General features: G+C 48.7%; 1 protein-coding gene across 1 annotated transcript; it reads left to right on the plus strand.

Moving 5' to 3' along the window:
- Positions 1–4,228: 4,228 nt before the first annotated feature.
- On the plus strand, positions 4,229–17,167 carry TF (transferrin). The gene is made up of 17 exons (XM_058843445.1): positions 4,229–4,511; positions 6,621–6,784; positions 6,963–7,071; positions 8,323–8,514; positions 8,705–8,840; positions 9,114–9,169; positions 10,183–10,352; positions 10,473–10,659; positions 11,615–11,769; positions 11,894–11,987; positions 12,625–12,654; positions 13,337–13,495; positions 14,666–14,810; positions 15,309–15,373; positions 15,481–15,665; positions 16,361–16,547; positions 16,928–17,167. Exons 1-17 carry the CDS (start codon positions 4,469–4,471, stop codon positions 16,963–16,965), a joined length of 2,115 nt encoding a protein of 704 aa, XP_058699428.1. The 5' UTR covers positions 4,229–4,468; the 3' UTR covers positions 16,966–17,167.
- The last annotated feature ends 780 nt before the right edge of the window (positions 17,168–17,947 follow it).

A 17,947-nucleotide genomic window follows, 5' to 3' on the forward strand; every position in this document is an offset into this window, starting at 1 on the left:
GGCTAACCACCTTCACAGGGAACAATTCCTTCCCAATATCCCATCTAACTGATGCCTGGCAGTGTGAAGACATTCCCCTTTGCCTTGTCACTTCATGCCATCGTCCAAAGTCCCTCTCCAGTTTTTTTGGAGCCCCTTAAGGCACTGGAAGGGGCTCTAAGGTCTCCCCAGAGCCTTCTCTAGTCCTGCTGCTCACACTGCTTTGGATGTGGCCCAGCAGACACTTGGCTGCAATTGTACAGTGCCAGCTCATGTCCAATTTATCACTCATCAGTTCCCCAAATCCTCCTCCACAGGGATGTTCCCCATCCATTCATGACCCAGGGTCACCATCTCCCATCTCTTGAGATCGGCACCTTTGCCACTTGAGTGCCAGTCTCAGCTTCTGTCTCACCCTGGCTATTGACAGAAGATGATCTGGGAAGATGTGTTCCCATCAGCTCTTCCTGCTACACCTGCCTTCGTATGCAGGCCCAGGACAGGACAAGAACTTGAGCCCAGCTTTTGTGGTTGACCATGCTGAACACCTTGTGGGGACACTCCAGCCTTCTCCTAGCCACAACCTGGGAATCCCTTTTTCTAGAGGGAAACAAGTTAACTCTGGAAAAGCTGAGACTCCTGGTGGGTGTATAATTTTCCCTCTTCCTTCAGCCCACCCCACCTTGAGGTTCAGTAGATTCCCCTTTTGGATTTTTCTTCAATTTTCAGGGCATTTTCTCCTTAGTCACTCAATGTGAGCTGGATTTTCATCACAACTGCCAGCCTGGTGACCCCTGGGAACACCAACATTAGCTCCAAAAGCTTCCACAGCTGCCTAGGAGCACCTCTACGGAAATAACTGCTCCAAAGAGCTGGGTGAGATACCTGTGATGGTGTGGTGCCTTGAAAAGCCTCACAGCTTTCCCTATTTCTCTCTTTTTTTGGTGTTTTTCACAGTCCCCCACACAACCAGAGCTTGGCTACAGCCCCGCTCAGCTGCATTCGCTCCAGGATGAGCTGTGCCGTGGGCAGCAGCCAGCTCTGTGGTAAAGCCAAGCCTTCTCCCACACAGCCATGCCAGCTCTAACTTTATCACAGCTGCAACAAACATCCTTTCCTTGGGACACAACCAAAACTTCCAGCGCAGCCTCATCTCAACCACAAACCCCAGGACACACACGCGGCCTCGCGGTAATGAGGGAGATGTGGAAATAAACAGTATTATTTTACCTTCTCTTTCACTTGGCATTGTTCTTTCCCCAGGGTTCAGCTGTGTTTGTGCAGCACCAATGACCCATGGTTGAGCAGGGAGTGTGTTCATTTGTATTTCTTCATCATTCATGTAATTTTTAGCAGTATCCTCTTTTGGAAAACACAACGGCCGGGATGTGCAGTGTTGCAATGCAACGAACTTGGGATGTGTGACAATAATTCAGGTCGTTACATGAAGATGTGCACTATAGAAGGGCTCATATTTCTGGATAACTGAGACAAAGACTTAGCTCTGTCCTTTCTGGTAAAGCTGCTCCTGCTCACATGAGCCAGAGCATAGAGCTCTTGCCTTGAACGGCAACAAGAATTTCCTGCGTTACTAAAAATTGGCCTTTGCTGTTCAGCCTCAGCTTAGTCAGGCAGACACAGGCACTTGGGAATGAGACCAACCATGCACCCAGGCAGCAAGATCCAACCAGAACCTGCAGAGGGAGGTGCATGTACTTAGTGAGAGGCAGGAGTCACTGTTTTCTAACACAAAATTTGGCAAAGCAGGTGTCTGATGGATGTTCAGGGGAGAAAATTGACTGCATCCCGTACTCCAAAAAGAACTGGATGTTGCAGCTGGAAGCCATCCAGGACACTTCTCCTTTTCCTTCCAAGGCTTCCCATGGTGGGCTGTGCTCCTCAGAAACAACCACCTTGGAAACCTATTGGGTCCTTTGAAGGTCGAGGCCTGAACCCTCAGCCCAAGGGGCCTAGAGGACACAGCCCTGGCCTGCTCTATGTCTGTCCACCTCCAGGGGAAGCTGTGTGTTGGAAGAGCTCCGCAGGCTTGGCCACAGGAGTCAAAAGCTGTTGAAGGAGCATCCACAGGAAAGATGCACACCAGGAGGAGAGTAGAATCCATCATGGAGAAAGGTGGGATTTGCTAGCAACAAAAGGAGGTGCAGAAGCACCTCTGCATGTGGCTGATGATGTTCCAGATGACTTGTGGCTGGACATCTGGAAATGCAGGAGGTTTCTGGAGTACAAGAGGTATTTCCATCCAAGCTTCTTCCTTTACTCCTGGATTTGCCCTGATGCCATCTGGGAGAGCAAGGGAATAAGATGTGAACAGCACCCATCCCATCAGCACATCACTGCCGTCCCCTTGGCATGTAGAGAAGGCATTGAGAGGCAAGCATAATGTGAGAACGGAGAGAGGAGTGGTGACTTGTCCATGGAAAAAGGTCTGGGAACCATGTGCAGAAGGCACAGATAGTTTGAGCTCCTCTAGCAACTGCTCTTCTGTTATTTGAGTAGATCCTTTATGTTTTCCCAGCTCTTTTTTGCTTCTTTCCCCTCAATCTGTCATGTGGTAAAAGTATCTGTATCTAGGTAGTGCTGTAACTACTTGTGGAGTCAGTATGTCCAAGCATTTCCACCAATATTTATGTGCTCAGGTGTCTTTGTTGTTTCAGCTGCAACTACAGTTTCTCAATCTGTCTGTTAGAAGAAGAATTTTGGAGCAAATCAGCAAAAGGCTCTGGAGGAACCATGTGGGACAGTCTCCTGCAAGCCCTTTTGCCTCTTCTTCCCAAGGATGGGGATGGTGCTAAGGCTGCATGAGTGAGGCAGGATCAGTGAGATCTGCAGGAAGCTGGGGATGGATTTCAGTGGCATCTACCTGTCTTGGTGGAAAAAGACCTTGGAAGGCCACAGCTTGCTGGACTAAATATGGATGGGAGATCTTTTAAAAGGAGAGGCTTGAGGTGGGAGAAAGTCAGTTCTCTTTCAGCTGCAGTGTGTTTGGAGACACTCTGGACACAAGAAATTCTGCTCTTCTGGGAAAGCAGGGGATGAAGGGACGAAGGGATCAGAAATAGGAACCAGCAATGCTGAATGAATTGCTGCAGATGATGCTGAAATAACCTGTGTGTCCAGAAGTGCCTCTCAGTCACAGGCAGGGTGGGCTCCCAGCACCATGGTGAAGGTTGTCATTGCCTGAGGGCCTCCACCCTCCCTGGGTCACTCTGTAGAGCCAAATCCTTGGCCTGGCACTGGGCTCCCACCTGTACTGAAGCCACTCTGGGCACCACCACCACCACCAGCAGGTCACTTTGCCCTGAGCCTGCTGGGAGAAGGGACAAGAGCCAACCCAGGTGCTTCCAGTCAACCTCCAGCTGTGTAGACTGTGAAGGCTGTGGGAGAGGAAGGATCTGTGCAGAGGATCTAGGAGATCCTCCCTCCAGGGCAGCCTCATGCTCTTGAAAGCAAGCCTGGGAGCTGGACCTCCTGGCTGGGCTTCCAACAGCGAACCTGTAGCTTCTGTGGGGTGGACATGGTGAGTGGAGCAGCCCTAGCAGTGGCCTAGGGATGCTGTTCGGGCTCCAGGGCTGGCTGATGTGGTCCAGGCAATTCTCAGTTTGTGTGTGTGTGCCAAAGGCTGAAGCTGGCCCTGTACCTGGCAGCAAAGATGGAGACATGAAGGCTGGGACAGCATCACAGAGGGTGCCCTCATAAACCCCCAGGGGGACAGGCCAGGAGTAGCACAATCGGATGGAGAAGGTTTGCAGAGGAAATAGGAGCAGGCTGACTGCTAATCTCAGCATTTCTTCCCAGGTTCATCCCAAAAATGCACCAAAAGTGCAGCGTGATGCTTCCTTCTGTCTGCAGGGCACTCATCGAGCTGTCTGGTCACTGCTGTTGGATTTGTTTTGCCAGATATGTCTAAGAATCATTTACTGCCTTTCAAGCCCGCTGCCATTGCCAGGAGCGCGCAAGGGAGCGGGCAGGCACTCGGTGCTGCGAGCCAAGGGGCGATGGGCTCCTCAGCAGCAGCTACTGGCAAACACACAAAGCTCGGCTCTGGGTCCAGCAGGGACTTTCTGAGATTAATTCTGAGCAAGGCAGGGGTTGGGCAGCACAAAGAAAATCGCCCCTCCTGCGGCGTTTCAGCCCGCAGGAGAATTCTAATGTCACAACTTGGGAATTTTCCATCTGAAGCCCCTTGTAAAATGCAAAGCGCTGTGCCCTGTTCTGACTCCTGCCTGCGGAAGGGTTCAGTGCCAAAGTGAAAGGCTTCCTAAAAATGGGCTGATCCGGGGAGGGGGGCGATTTAAGAGCTATTGAGAAACAAGGAAGGACAAACAGTGTTAGGTCATTGCTTCTGCAAACACAGCCAAGGCTGTTCTCTATAAAAGGGGCAGAAAGCGGTTCCAGAGCCATCACAGACTTGGAGGGGACGGTCTGTGACCAAGGCTGCGGCACCCCTCCCTCGGCACCCTGCTCAAGCATGAAACTCGCACTTTTCTCTGTGCTGTCCCTCGGGATAGTGGGTAAGTGTCTGCTGAAAGCAGCCTTTGGGGGAAGGAAGTCAAAACCTCCGTGGAGCCCAGGCTTCCCCCAGGCCAGGCTGTTTCGGAGCTGCTGCACACGCCAGAGCCAGGCTAAGGAAAAGCCGAATGTGAAGCGGTGCTGGCTTTGGCAGCCGTGGATGTGCCAAGGAGGACGGTGTTCTGAGTGTTATGGTGTTCTGAGTGTTACGGTGTTCTGAGTGTTACTGACAGCAGCTTTGGCCAGCCCGTGGGGTGGAGGGAGGGTCACAGCTCCCCACACTGCCGATGACCACCCTGCAGGGAGGAGGGATGCTCTGCTCCCACCACCACGGAGGAGAATGCTTGGGACAGGCTCCGACCTCTTGCTGTCCCGGGGCGAAGGGAAAAATCATCCTTCGGCCAACTGCTGTGCTGGGAGAGGAGCACGGACTCAGCCAGGGAGGAGAAATTATTGCAAAACCTGCCTGCCAAGCTTGTACTTGTGTTTGGTTAAACCTCAGGGCAGTGACAATAAAATAGAGCTTAAATAATGAAAGATGCAGTGTGCTTCGCACTCTGCTCCTGCGCTGCTCTGTCCTGCTCCTTCAGCTGTGCTTTGCTCAGGCTCCTGCCTATTTAATGCCGAATTTGTGCTGCTGCAGGTCTGGCTCTGCTTGGAGCGGTTCTTTCCTCTTTCTCTGCTCACAGCTCCGGCAGGCAACGGGCAGGTAGTCATGGCAAGGAGGCTGGAGCCAGGGACTGATGCCTGGACAAGGAAAGAGGGATCTCCTTCCTGGAGTAGGCAGCAGGTCTCTTCTTATCCCCCATAAAATGTGGCGGTGATTAATGTCCTCTGGTAGGAAGTGCTCCCTGTGCCTCTGGCATCAGGAAGTCCTTCAGCACCTCTGCTGAATATTAGCATGTAAAGATGTTCTTTAATGGTTCCTCCTCTTCCTCCCCTGCACAGAAAGAGACAAAAGGTCACCCAAAAGGTCTGTGACAGTGGCCGGGGCACTCAGGCTGCCATTACTTTCCCAGTGTCACCAGTGCAGCTGGGCTGACTCCCTCAGGAGGTCCCCACCCAGCCTCTGTCCCAGGCAGGATGCTTGCCAGCATTAGGTTAAGGTGACCATGGTTTTGTGCAGCCAAGACTTGAAAAATGTATGATGAGCTTGAAAAATGTATGAAAAAAAGGCCCATAGGAATTGAGGCTGAAGATTCTCCCTGTGGCCAAATTCAGCACCTCCACTGGGAGGCTCAGAAATCAAGTAAAGAGAGGCTATTTCTGAGATGAAAGAGAACATGGAGATGACACAGGTTAATCTGGAGGTGTTTGGATGAAATGTGCCATCGATGGTTTGGAGGGAGAAGGAGTGCAAGCAGCCTCTTGGTCAGCACAGCCCTGCCTGGAAGGGGCAGAGTGAAGGAGAGGTGTCACCACAGACTGGCCACATCCTTGTTTGCAATTTTCCAGCATTTCTGGGTTCAGGTTTTTGGAGGAGACATGAATCTGCACCCACCTGAGGCTTTTGCTTTGTTCTGGTCCCCCCCAGAGCAACCATTCAGCTGCCTTTACTGGTTGGGGGATTCATGGAAGGACTTTGGTGGTGCTCTGGCATCTCTCATGGGGTTCAGTGGAGCAGGTGAGACATAGAGACAGTTCAATATATCATTTCATTCAGCTGCCAAGGAGGTGAGAGTGGCAGTGCACTGCACACAACCTGGCCAGGTCAGAGCTGCTCCCCCTCTGGGGTTATTGGCACAGGCACTGCTTCAGTGCTCCAACTTTTCTCTTTGTTTTTGCAAAGGCTTGAGCTTTATTTCTATTGAAGTGTGCGGATTTGTTCTCCTAATCCTGTGGATGTTGCTGTGAGTCCAGGCTGCTTGAATCACAGTAGTCCAGGGACAGGAATGATCATCCCAAATGTTCCTGATGGTGCACATGTCAGAAAGGACCATCCTGCACAGCTTGAGAGATCCTGCATATGGCCATCACCCAGGGCTGTGACCACAGGGAAGCAGTGACCTTGTGCTCACAGGGAGCCATTGATCTTGTGCTCACAGAGATTCTGTTTCTCTCCAATCAATGCCTTTCTCCCCCTCTGAGACTATTTCTGGTTCTTTCTACAGCTCTGTGTTCTGCTGCTCCCCAAAAGCCAAGCATCAGGTGGTGCGCAATATCCCCAGCAGAAGAGAAAAAATGCAATAATCTGAGGGACCACATGCAGCAGGAGAACTTTGCTTTCAGTTGCCTGCAAAAATCTTCATACCTCGACTGCATAAAAGCCATTTCGGTGAGTGGGCAGCAAATTCCTCTGCTGGGATGTTTCAGCAGCCTGTTACACCTGGAGATGGAGTTTCCTTTCAATCACTGGTTGTTACTTGTTATCCCCCTGTTATAAGATCCAGGAGAGGCTCTGGGAAGTGCTTTTCCTGCTCTTTATTAATTGATGAAATCTCTTTATTGTTTAGAATAATGAAGCAGATGCCATTAGCTTGGATGGAGGTCAAATTTTTGAGGCAGGCCTTGCTCCCTACAAGCTGAAGCCCATTGCTGCTGAGGTCTACGAACACAGTGAAGGTACATTTCTGTGCACTATTTTTAGCCAAGTGGTGGTAACAAACTGAGAGTGCAAAGGCCATCCTTTCCATGCAGAGTTCCCCCATATTTTGGTTGGGGGTCAAAGATATTTCCCCTGGTTTCCAGCTCCCAGAAGGGAAGGTGTGTGTGGGGAGCAGTTCAGCAAAATGGGAATCATCACCCATGGTCACAGAATCCAGTGCCCCATTTCATGTCATTTGCTACAGTGAATGTCTCTAATCCCATAAGCAGAAGTCGTGGTCCTCCTGAAAAACATGGCATAAAAATCGTGCTGGCCTCAGAGATCTTCTCCTTTCAGTTGCCTTGAACTCTGTGGGTGAAATACAGAGTTGGGAAGCACAGATAAGTTCTGTGACTTTCTGTGCAGTTATCAGGACAGAAAAAAAAAAAAAAAATTGGAGAGGCAACAGCATTACTAGTGGTTGGGAGGGACATCCAGTTTTGTTCACTGAGGTGAGAAATGCAGACAATCCCCAGGAAAAAAAAAGGAGAAGCATAAAAAGTGCTCTGCAACAATCCCTTCTGATCAGAATGAGATCCATGGCTCCACCCCTATTCACTCATTGTACCATCCTTCATCTCTCCCATCTTTTTCCTGGGAGCCAAACTCCCAGGAAATAGAAATGGAATGGAAATCTCCCAGGGGAGATGCTATTTCCCTGCCACATCCAAAAGTCCCAATCTCTTTCAACCTCTTCCTTGGAGTTCAGTCAGTTTGTACACGGTATTCACGATCAAAGCAATGCAGCACAGTCATTCCTAACGTGGTAGCTAAGAAAAAGATCTTAAACCTTAAAGGCTGAGGTCTCTACCACCCCCACAACTCAGTCATTATATCCATATATAGCATGTAACAGATGGGGTAAAATTCTAAAGACTAAATACGGAGTTTCAGTCTCACAAGGCATCTGTGGGCAATGGCATTTGAGAAGAGACTTGCCAGTGGAGACTTGCAAAAAGATTCATTGAAGTTCCTTACAAAACTATGGCACCTTGAATGTGATAGCATTTTCAGGTCACTTACAGTAAGTTGTAATGTGCAGCATTAGTTAAATATGGGCAGCATTAGCTCACCCCCAAGAAAATGAGAAAACCGCAAGCGTTCAACCAAATTCACTGATTGTTTGGAAGCGCAGCACTTTGTTCCCTGAAACTGGGCATTTAGCAGGGTTTGAAATGTTCCTAAGTCCTCCTTTCTCATTGCTTTATTCCTTTTTTCCTGCACTGCAGGCTCCACTACCAGCTACTACGCCGTGGCCGTTGTGAAGAAAGGAACAGGCTTCTCCATAAATGAGTTGCGGGGCAAGACCTCCTGCCACACGGGGCTGGGCAGGTCGGCTGGCTGGGTCATTCCCATCGGGATCCTCACCCACCGCGGGGACATCGAGTGGGACGGCAAAGACTCGGGCTCCATTGAGCAAGGTGAGCTGGGGCATGCTGAGATTGGTGGAGTTAAGCCAGGGCTAGTGTTGTGGTGAAAGGGGTGTTGCTCAATCTTCTGTGGGTCTCCGGAGGTAGCTTGCAGAGCACTGACATTTCTTGTGGATCCCCTCCCTTCCCAGTCCTTCTAAAAGTGAATTTTTGACCAATTTTGCTTCCTTCTCATCCATAGCCGTGGCCAATTTCTTCTCTGCCAGCTGTGTTCCTGGTGCAACCACTGAACCCAAACTGTACCGTCAGTGCAAGGGGGATGCCAAGACCAAAATGTCCCGCACAGGACCTTATTCTGGATATTCTGGAGCTTTTCAGTGAGTGAGGGTTATTTTTCCTTTGGGGAAACATTCTAGCCCTGACACATGCAAGTTTTTGTTATACCAAGGAGGGCTGTGTTGGAATCAGGGGTCCTGAGGAGACTGAATTACTTCTCTGCCATTACAATTCCTTCCCTTCCAGCATAGCTTTTCTGGGGAAGGCCATTGCTCTGTGGCTGCAGTTTATGCCAAAAATAATTTGTTGAAATGGGAGATAGGGAGTCACAATGTCTTTTTTTCTAACTTCTCTTCTCTTCCTCCCACCTGCAGCTGTCTGAAAGATGGGAAAGGAGAGGTGGCTTTTGTGAAACACACAACTGTTCAAGGTACACCTGCAAGATCTCTCATTTCTCCTCTTTCTGGTCCCACCTCTCGCTGCCACACCATCCTGCAATTTGTCTACACTGTGCAGCTTTCATTCCTCTCTAGGCCCAAACGCTTCTTTCATCTCTTGAAAAAGGTTTTGCACATTTTGAACTGACTCATCCTTGTTATTGAGAAATGGGATTATGGTGGATCCACTTTATCTTTTCTGAGGTTCTTCTTTGTAGTTGGAAAACCTGCTTGGTGCCATATCTCAGAGCCAGCTGTAATGTGAGCAGTTGAGCAGGTCACCCATCCCTCTGGAAGGGATTTTGGAGGGAATTCAGCCCACGGCAAGAGACCAAGGATGGCCTGGCACACCCAGGAGCTGCAGTGAGCTCAGTGGAGGGTCACCAAGGTGGTCATGGGGCAGGGATAACTGTCCTGCAAGGAGGTACTTTGTGGGATGGGCTTGATCAGCCTGGGGACAGGATATAAGGGGAATTTTTGTCCCCTTGAGGACAGTGAGGAGTTACTGGGACAGATTTTTCAGGACAGCTGTGCACTTTCCATCCTTGAAGAGTTTCAAGATCTATCTGGAACATCCTGCTCTGTCCTTGCCTTGACCAGGGATCTTCAAAAGTCCCTTCACACTTGAATTCTCCTGTAACCTTGTGATCTCAGTCCTGGACTTTGTCTTCAGCCTTGACATTAGTCACCTACTGGCCTTCACAGACCACGTGCAGCTCCTGACGTGCTCAATCCATTTGTCTGATATTTGTAAACCTGTTGGCATCCCTTTGTGCATAAATCCTTGTACTGTTGGGTTGGTTACGGCAGAGGCCGAGGTGATCTCTCTTCCAAAGGCCTTCATATGCCCAAGGTGACCCCATTGTGAGGGGGGTGCCTGCAACCTGTCTTTTGCAACGAATTACCCCCAGAGCTTCAGCAGAAAAAACTAATTACAAAGCTTCCCAAACTGGCCTTTCTGTCTATTTTCATGGTGATGCAACTCATGGTTCCTCCTTCCCTTCAGAAAACGCCCCAGCTGAGAAGGATGAGTATGAGCTCCTGTGTCTGGACGGCACCCGCCAGCCCGTGGACAACTACAAGGCCTGCCACTGGGCCAGGGTTCCTGCTCACGCCGTTGTGGCTCGAGATGACAGCAAGGTCAATGACATCTGGAACTTCCTCTCCAAAGCACAGGTATCACCAAGCTCTCCTTTCCTTCCTCTAACATCCCCTGTCCTCTGGTTTTGATTGCTTTCTCCAGCTTTCCAAAAGTTTTGGTGTGTTTATTTACTGATTAATTTTCCCTTGTGGCAGGAAAGATTTGGCGTGGGCACAACCAGCTCCTTCCACCTCTTTGGGCCACCTGGCAAGAAGGACCCAGGCCTCAAAGACTTACTTTTCAAAGACTCTGCAGTACAACTGAAGCAAATCCCATCACTGATGGATGCTCAGCTCTACCTGGGCTTTGAGTATTACAGTGCTGTCCAGAGCCTCCAGAAAGGTAGGCAGGACATTAAACACCAGTGTCATGTCAGCATGGGCTGTGTGGAAGAGCTGGCATTGGCAAATACAGCCAGGAGAAAGGAACATGATTTTTTCAGACATAGACTCTATCATCAGCAAAATATTTCCTGTGAAATCACAGAACTTTCACAAACTTCACTTACATCAATAAAGGAATTTGTTGTACCCAAACCCAGATCACCACACTGATAAATATGGAAAATCTACACAAACTCCACACCAGTTGTTCAGCTGGTGGTAGAGATTGGGCATGGTCAAAACTGCTTCTTAGAAAAGCCATTCCTAGGATGTTAAAAGAAGGAACATCCCAGGACACCAGGTTCAGACAATGTCCTTGATTTCCATCTAGACTCATCAAGAATTTTCTGATAGCTTTCTGAGAGTCAAACACCCCACAAATGATCTCTAAAACCCGCTTAGAATGAATTCAGTACATTTTAAAGCACTTCACTTCTGTGAAGTGGCATTTATGGAAGGGGGTAAATGGACTTCACATAGCATCAAACCAGATAATTCAAGTGCTGTTTCACAGAAACATAACTGGGTTGTAATTTTTGAGCTCAGTCTGATCTTAATCTCATGGCTGTCTGGGCTATGAGGAGTGCAGAAATGTGGGACATATTACAGGCAGCAAGTGCAAGTACTGTTACCACTGGGGTGTTTAGTGGTTGTGTTGTTTTAGCTAACAGAAATCTGCCTGAATGGCTTGTGTTCTGCAGCAATTCACCTTTCTGACCTGTAAGTTGATTTTTGAGTCTACTTCAGCTCAAGAATCATCTTTTCTATTCTTGCCAGCCCGGGGCTTAGTTAACCAGAACTCCCTGCCCTGAGCAGCAGCAGGTTGATGTGTACAGGTGGTTTGTGGCTGAGTCCCTCGTACCCAGGATGTGGATCCACAGGGTTCATCCCTGTTTTCCCTGTTGCCTTTGCAGATCGCCTGACCCCCAGCCGCAGGGGCAGCAAGGTCCAGTGGTGTGCGATTGGCAGGGATGAGAAGAAGAAGTGTGACGTCTGGAGTGTGATGAGCAATGGGGATGTGGAGTGTGTTGTGGCAGAGGACACCAAGGAATGCATCACAAAGATCATGGTACAGTTTTTTTCCCCTTTTCTTCTCACTGTGAATTTCTCAGGTGCTTCTTTTACCATCTGAGCTCTGGAAAGCGCTGGCCTGGGGATAAGCAGCGTTTCATTTCTGCACTTTTCCCTTGCAGAAAGGTGAAGCAGATGCCATCAGCTTAGATGGAGGCTTTGTCTACACTGCTGGCATGTGTGGCTTGGTGCCAGTGATGGCAGAGAGCTATGAGGGTAAGCACAGTTCTGTCTCAGGCTCCAGGTGGTGGGGAATAGGCCGGTGCCAAAGTGCCAGTTTTATTCTGGAATCTTACAAAGTAGTTGCAGTGCTGCATCCTGCAGAAATCACAGAATATCCTGGTTTGGAAAGGACCCACCAGGATCATCAGTCCAACTCCTGGCCCTGCATAGACACCCCAACAATCCCAGCCTGTGCCTGGGAACATTGTCCAAAGGCTTCTGGAGCTCTGGCAGCCCTGGGGAGCCTGGGCAGTGCCCGACCACCCTTTGGGGAAAGAGCCTTCTCCTGATATCCAACCTAACACACGGTGCTCTGAGGCAATTCTGCTCACCATTATATACCTTGTCTTTCCATGGAAGCAGAACAGCCTGGTGGAGCAGGAATGGAGAGTCAGGAGCTATTCTTCATTTTAATTAGGATGTTCTGGTCCTTTAGCACCAGCCTTGGTAAAACTGCTTGTTTTAGCTCAGAGGAGCAGCTGGAGGCTGTGCTTTGTTCTGCTGATGCACAAAGTGTTACTTGAAATGGTCACTTCTACAACAGAGTTTCTCCAGAAATTAGTGAGCTCAATTCTTTTGGATTTGAGATGTTTTTAACTTAACATCTTCTTTTTCTTCTCCCTTCCCACAGACAATCACTGCAATTCAGAAGAAGAACCAGGTAATTACTACCAACAGGGGAACAGAAAAGAATCTAGGGGGGTATAAGTAGAAAAGTAGGTATGAGTCATGAGTGGAGAATAAATGGCCAGTCTCCACCCAGAGTGTCCAGGGTAGATATTGGAATTTTGGGAGATAGGTTTAGCAGTCAGAGGGAAAATTAGGGCCTGGAATAAGATTGAGGTGAAGCATTTGGTAGTGGCAGAGATAGATGTGGTCACACCATGACAGTGTCAGGGGGGCTATGAACAGAGAAAGAGTGTCTGGACTGCAGCATTATAATTTTAATAATTTTAATAATTAATAAATAATAGGAAATTATTCCTTCTAGAAATGGAAAGGGGGAGAGGAGGGGAGGGTTTTGTCCTTTGCTAAGGAGAGAATAAGAAATCAGGAGTGGATACGAAATCCTCGTGTGTCTTGCCTTCTCATATACCCAGATGTCAGAGCTTTGGAGGGCAGGGAAATGTCAGGGATAATAATTTCCCAGGAGTGTGGTGGAAATAGATGCATCACATCTACAAACTCTTCCACTGTTGCTGCCTGGCCCATTATTTATAAGCACAAAGTAATTCTATGCTGTTCATAGGTGCCCTTTCCCAAGTGAAACCAGTGCTCTCTCCTACGGGATGACAGTGGGATCCTTGGGTCAGGCCTCAATTCTTTATTTTATCTTCTGAAAGCAACCTACTTTGCTGTGGCTGTTGTGAAGAAGTCTGACAAGGATATCAACTGGAACAACCTGCAGGGCAAGAAGTCGTGCCACACCGCCGTGGGGAGAACTGCTGGCTGGAACATCCCCATGGGCCTGATTCACAACAGGACAGGCAACTGCAACTTTGGTGAGTCCAGTTTGGCATCCATTTCTTTGAGCTGGGAATCTGCTCACAAAAAAATATTTTGCCATCCTTCATCAGGTTTACAAAGTTTCTTGTGCCTCAGAGATTCCCTCCTGGAGGGAAGAAATGGAGAAGACTCTGTTATTTAAGGTTTCACTGAGCAAAAATTTAGGCTGTTGGTGTCTACTTCAGAGAAAGATACGGCACATCAGCTACTTTGTGGGTCTTTACTTTCTTTTCACATCTCTCCCCTTCCTTTTGCAGCAGTCCAAGAGGTATTCCCAAAAAGCTAATATGGGCTGCCCCACATGGGCCTGGTGCTTGTGCAGGGTGTGGACTGGGGATAAAGGATGGAACTCAAAGGGAGGGGAAAGGCTGAGAACAGGGAACAGAGGCTGATCTTTAAGAAACTTAAAGGGTCTGATCTGACTGCCTGAGAATTCACTGAATTATGGTCCAACAAAAATAATTTGGAAATGTTATCAATGTTATCAGTGTAATCAGCCAAGACAAAGTAAGCATATAATTATTAAAAGGAAATGCCCAACCACGTGAAGATACTAGCATTAGTAAGTTATATTCTTGGCTTCTCTATCCTCCTGCCTTCTCTTCCCACTGTCCCTTCTCCCCCAAGAGCTCTGACACGGCTGCCAAATGCACCTCTGCTGACCCATAAAGGCTGTGGAGGCTCGGGCTTTCTCTGTGTGAGCTGGGAATGGTTTGCAGGGAAAACATTCTTCTTTTTATACCAAGATAGTGCCAACTGCACTTGAGCCTTAGGCCCTGCTTCATCACAGAATCATGGAATGGTTTGGCTAGAAAGGGACCTTAAAGCCCATCCCATTCCACCCCCTGCCATGGCAGGACACTTTCCACTGTCCCAGGTTGCTCCAGGCCCCCTCCAACCTTGCCTTGGACACTTCCAGGGATCCAGGGGAAGCCACAGCTTCTCTGGGCCACAATAACAATAATTATCAATAATAACAGGAGCCACGTTCCATGATCAAAGCTGGATGCATATGATCTGCTGCCTGCTAAGTCATGCTCCTCCTCCCAGCCCGTTTCCAGTTCCCCAGTGAGCACCAATGCAAACTGAGGGCGAGAACGTGTTATTAAAATAAACCCTAACTTCTCAGGGCAGGCAAAGTGAATTTCTCCTATTCCTGCCTCCAGATGAATACTTCAGCCAGGGCTGTGCTCCCGGCTCTCCTCCCACCTCTCGCCTCTGCAAGCTGTGCAAGGGCTCAGGGGGGGTCCCTCCGGAGAAGTGCGTTGCCAGCAGCCACGAGCAGTACTACGGATACACCGGAGCTTTACGGTACGTGCTGGGGACCCCCAGGCTGCCTCAGTGTCCTGGGGCTGCTCACAGAGGGTAGGGCACAGGTGAAGGACAGCCTCATGTCAATACTGATTTGCTGACCTACCCTTTTTCTCCATTTTACCACAGATAGTACGTATCTCTGTAATACTGTACATATATCACATGCTTTTTCCTTGCTTTCTGAAAATTGATAAATTTCTGAAAAATGATAACTGTAAAATATCCACATTCTGTAAAACTTATGTCCTGGTGCCTCCAGGCAAACCCAGAGAGGCACAAGCCCTCCCACAATGGCAGAAGGGCTCCTCTTAACATAAATAAGTGTAAAGACACTAAAGTGTTTCAGATATATTTTAAATGTTTGTGGCAGGGCTGCTAGACCTGGAGGTCCTTGGAGATTAATTGTACGGAATATGACTCAAGTCTAAATCAAATCTGTGGGAAAGGGACAGGATTCAAGCACTTACATCACTGTCCTCTTTTTCTACTTCCCAGGTGTCTGGTCGAGGAGGGGGATGTGGCCTTTATCAAGCATTCCATCGTTGAGGAGAACACTGATGGTACGTGGTCAGGGCTGCCTTCCCCATCTCATGATTGCTTAGGTGGTGTTGAGGCTGATGTTCTGCTACACAAGATCTCTGAATCTCCAAACCCATTCTCTTTAAAGGCAGAAACACAGAAAGCTGGGCCAAAGACCTGAAAATGGACCAATTTGAGTTGCTGTGCACTGATGGGCAGCGGGCAAATGTAATGGATTACAGGAGATGCAACTTGGCCAAAGTCCCTACCCACGCTGTGATGACACGTCCTGAGAAAGCACAACAAGTCCGTGACATGCTGGAGAACCAGGAGGTTTGTAGTGCTGAGAGCAGTAAAAATTGTGTGGGGTTGCTCTGATTTTCCCCAAGTCCGCATAAGGGGAAGCTTTTACTTCACTATGGGGTGACAGCCTTGTCCCTTGGCCTTCCCTTTCCTCCATCCTCCTTCCTCCATCCCTTCCCAAGTGCTCTTTCTCCTCTGCCACCTTAGCAAACAACCTTTAGGCAGCAGTGGGATTGCAGTTGTTGCTGCTGTCACACTATGCTTGTGTGACATGAGTTTATCACTTCTTTCCAGCCTCTGCTCTTGCTGGGGTCTTTCAGAAACTCCTTTTTGGTGCATGATCTGTGCCACAGCTGGGTCAGGCTCAGCCCCAACAGCAGCCTCCCTGCACACACACAGTCCTACAGCTACTGGGCTGACCAGAGCCAGGCTAAACCATCTCTGTTTCTCCCTGCAAACATTAATATCAGCTCCACCATCAGGGTCTGGTGAGAGGTGCTTGGGGCCTTTTGCTTCTACTCATGGTTAAGTTACAGAACCTGCTGGCAGCATCAGGGACATGTTAAAATGGGGGAAAAATGTGCCTGTTACTGAGTGATCCCTCCTCTAAGCATATGGACGGAAGGTTCAATCCTAAATTTCTGGAGCCTGGCTTGGTGGTGAAGAACCAGGAACAAGAAGCAGGCCAGTTTTCTACTTCTCTCCTCTTTATGCCTTTATTTCAGAGGCTGTTTGGAGCAAAAGGATCCAGGAATAAAGATTTCAATATGTTTGCATATGAATCCAAGGATCTTCTGTTTAAAGACCGGACAAAGTGCCTGATCAAGCTCCGTGATGGAATATCGTACAAGGAATTCCTTGGAGATAAATACTATGCTTCACTTGCCAGCCTCAACACCTGCAACCCATCAGGTAACTGGAACAGCCCCAGAGGAAGTCCTGAATTGCAGGCATGAGCAGTTTCTCCTGGAACTGTCCATTCAATGCCTTTAAAGGAAGAAGATGCCAATATTCTTTTCTCAAAGTTCCTTGAGTGAACTGAGAACAGACTTAAAATCTGCTGCTCTGGCAGCAACGTGAATAAAAGACTTTTCCTCCCCTTTAGAAAATATGGACTTTGAGAAATGGCACAGAGAACCCCCCTGGACCCATCAGTGTGGGATTTGTGGTTAAAGCTCTTTTTTTGTGGTACACCGTGGATTTTCCATGGTGTGACATTGTTGGCATGGCTGGGTGTGTGCTGGTGGTTTAAAAGCAGGATCTGAACTTCTCCCCATCCTTTCTCTTTCCAGATCTTCTCCAGGTGTGCACCTTCCTTGAGGACAAGTAGTGAGATGGGAAGGATCCTCGAAGTGGGGGAGAAAGCCTCAAGCCATGACTCCTCTCGTGCCCTCAGCACCGAACACTGACCTGCGGAGGGCCCTCTGCCTTCACCGCTTTCTCTGCCCTCCCTCATCACTCTGAAAGTAGCTCTTTGACACTTTACAATTCTCTGCTGCTAGCACAGCAAAAAATAAAATCTCAAATCCAAATGGGTGTCCTGAGATTTTTCCAAGTGGTCCTTAAGCCCATTCCTTCCTCAGTGCCTCTCGCCACAGGACAGTGACAGATACCAGGAGGGCTGATGTCACTTCCTGCTGCTTCTTAGGGAAATTTCTTGAACCATTTGCTGAAGCAAAATGGATTGAATATACCCTGGAGCCTAATTAATAGATGCTCTGTACTCTCTGTCATTTTGTTTTGCCCCGATAATCCCATTGCCTTCCTTGCAGGTGACGGCTTCCCAGTGTGGTTGGGACACAGGAAGAGTGTTTGTGTCAGGGAAGCTGAAGAGTGAAAAAGGAATAAAAACCACTCCAAAATAATACAGTAGGAGGTGTGAACAGAAACTGCTGTGTCTCAGATCTCAGTTGGCTGGGTCCAAGTCGGTTCCACCAGGCAGGACTCACTGGGTACATAGATGTATTGATGGGGAGAGTTCAGGCTTAGGCTTCCTTTCTGGAAAAATCTAGGATTTGCTCAGAATTGTGTTTGTTTTGGTAGTCTGTCTGATTTTGTGCTGCTGACCTGAAAACAAACATGTAGTTTGTTTTGCCTGATTCTGAGCCACGGTGAAAATAAAAAGGTGAGGCAAAAAGGGCTGCTGAAGCTCTCTGCTCCAGAGGAACAGCCTGGGCTCATCCAGGGTGTCCCAATCCTGCTGTCAAGGCAGGCGTGGAGGAGCTGCTGAGAGAACAAAGTGACTGGCTTTGAATATTTTAATGATTTTTGGATGCATGTGGTAAGTGTGGTGGGAAGTCCACCAGCCTGGC

This window comes from Poecile atricapillus, chromosome 8 (assembly GCF_030490865.1).
Source record: "Poecile atricapillus isolate bPoeAtr1 chromosome 8, bPoeAtr1.hap1, whole genome shotgun sequence".
Classification (NCBI taxonomy): domain Eukaryota; kingdom Metazoa; phylum Chordata; class Aves; order Passeriformes; family Paridae; genus Poecile; species Poecile atricapillus.

Coding starts and splice junctions, on each gene's coding strand:
- TF (XM_058843445.1), top strand. CDS start 4,469: ATGAAACTCGCACTTTTCTCTGTGCTGTCCCTCGGGATAGTGG. Junction 14,811..15,308: donor GGATACACCGGAGCTTTACG/GTACGTGCTGGG, acceptor TCTACTTCCCAG/GTGTCTGGTCGAGGAGGGGG. Junction 15,374..15,480: donor CGTTGAGGAGAACACTGATG/GTACGTGGTCAG, acceptor TTCTCTTTAAAG/GCAGAAACACAGAAAGCTGG.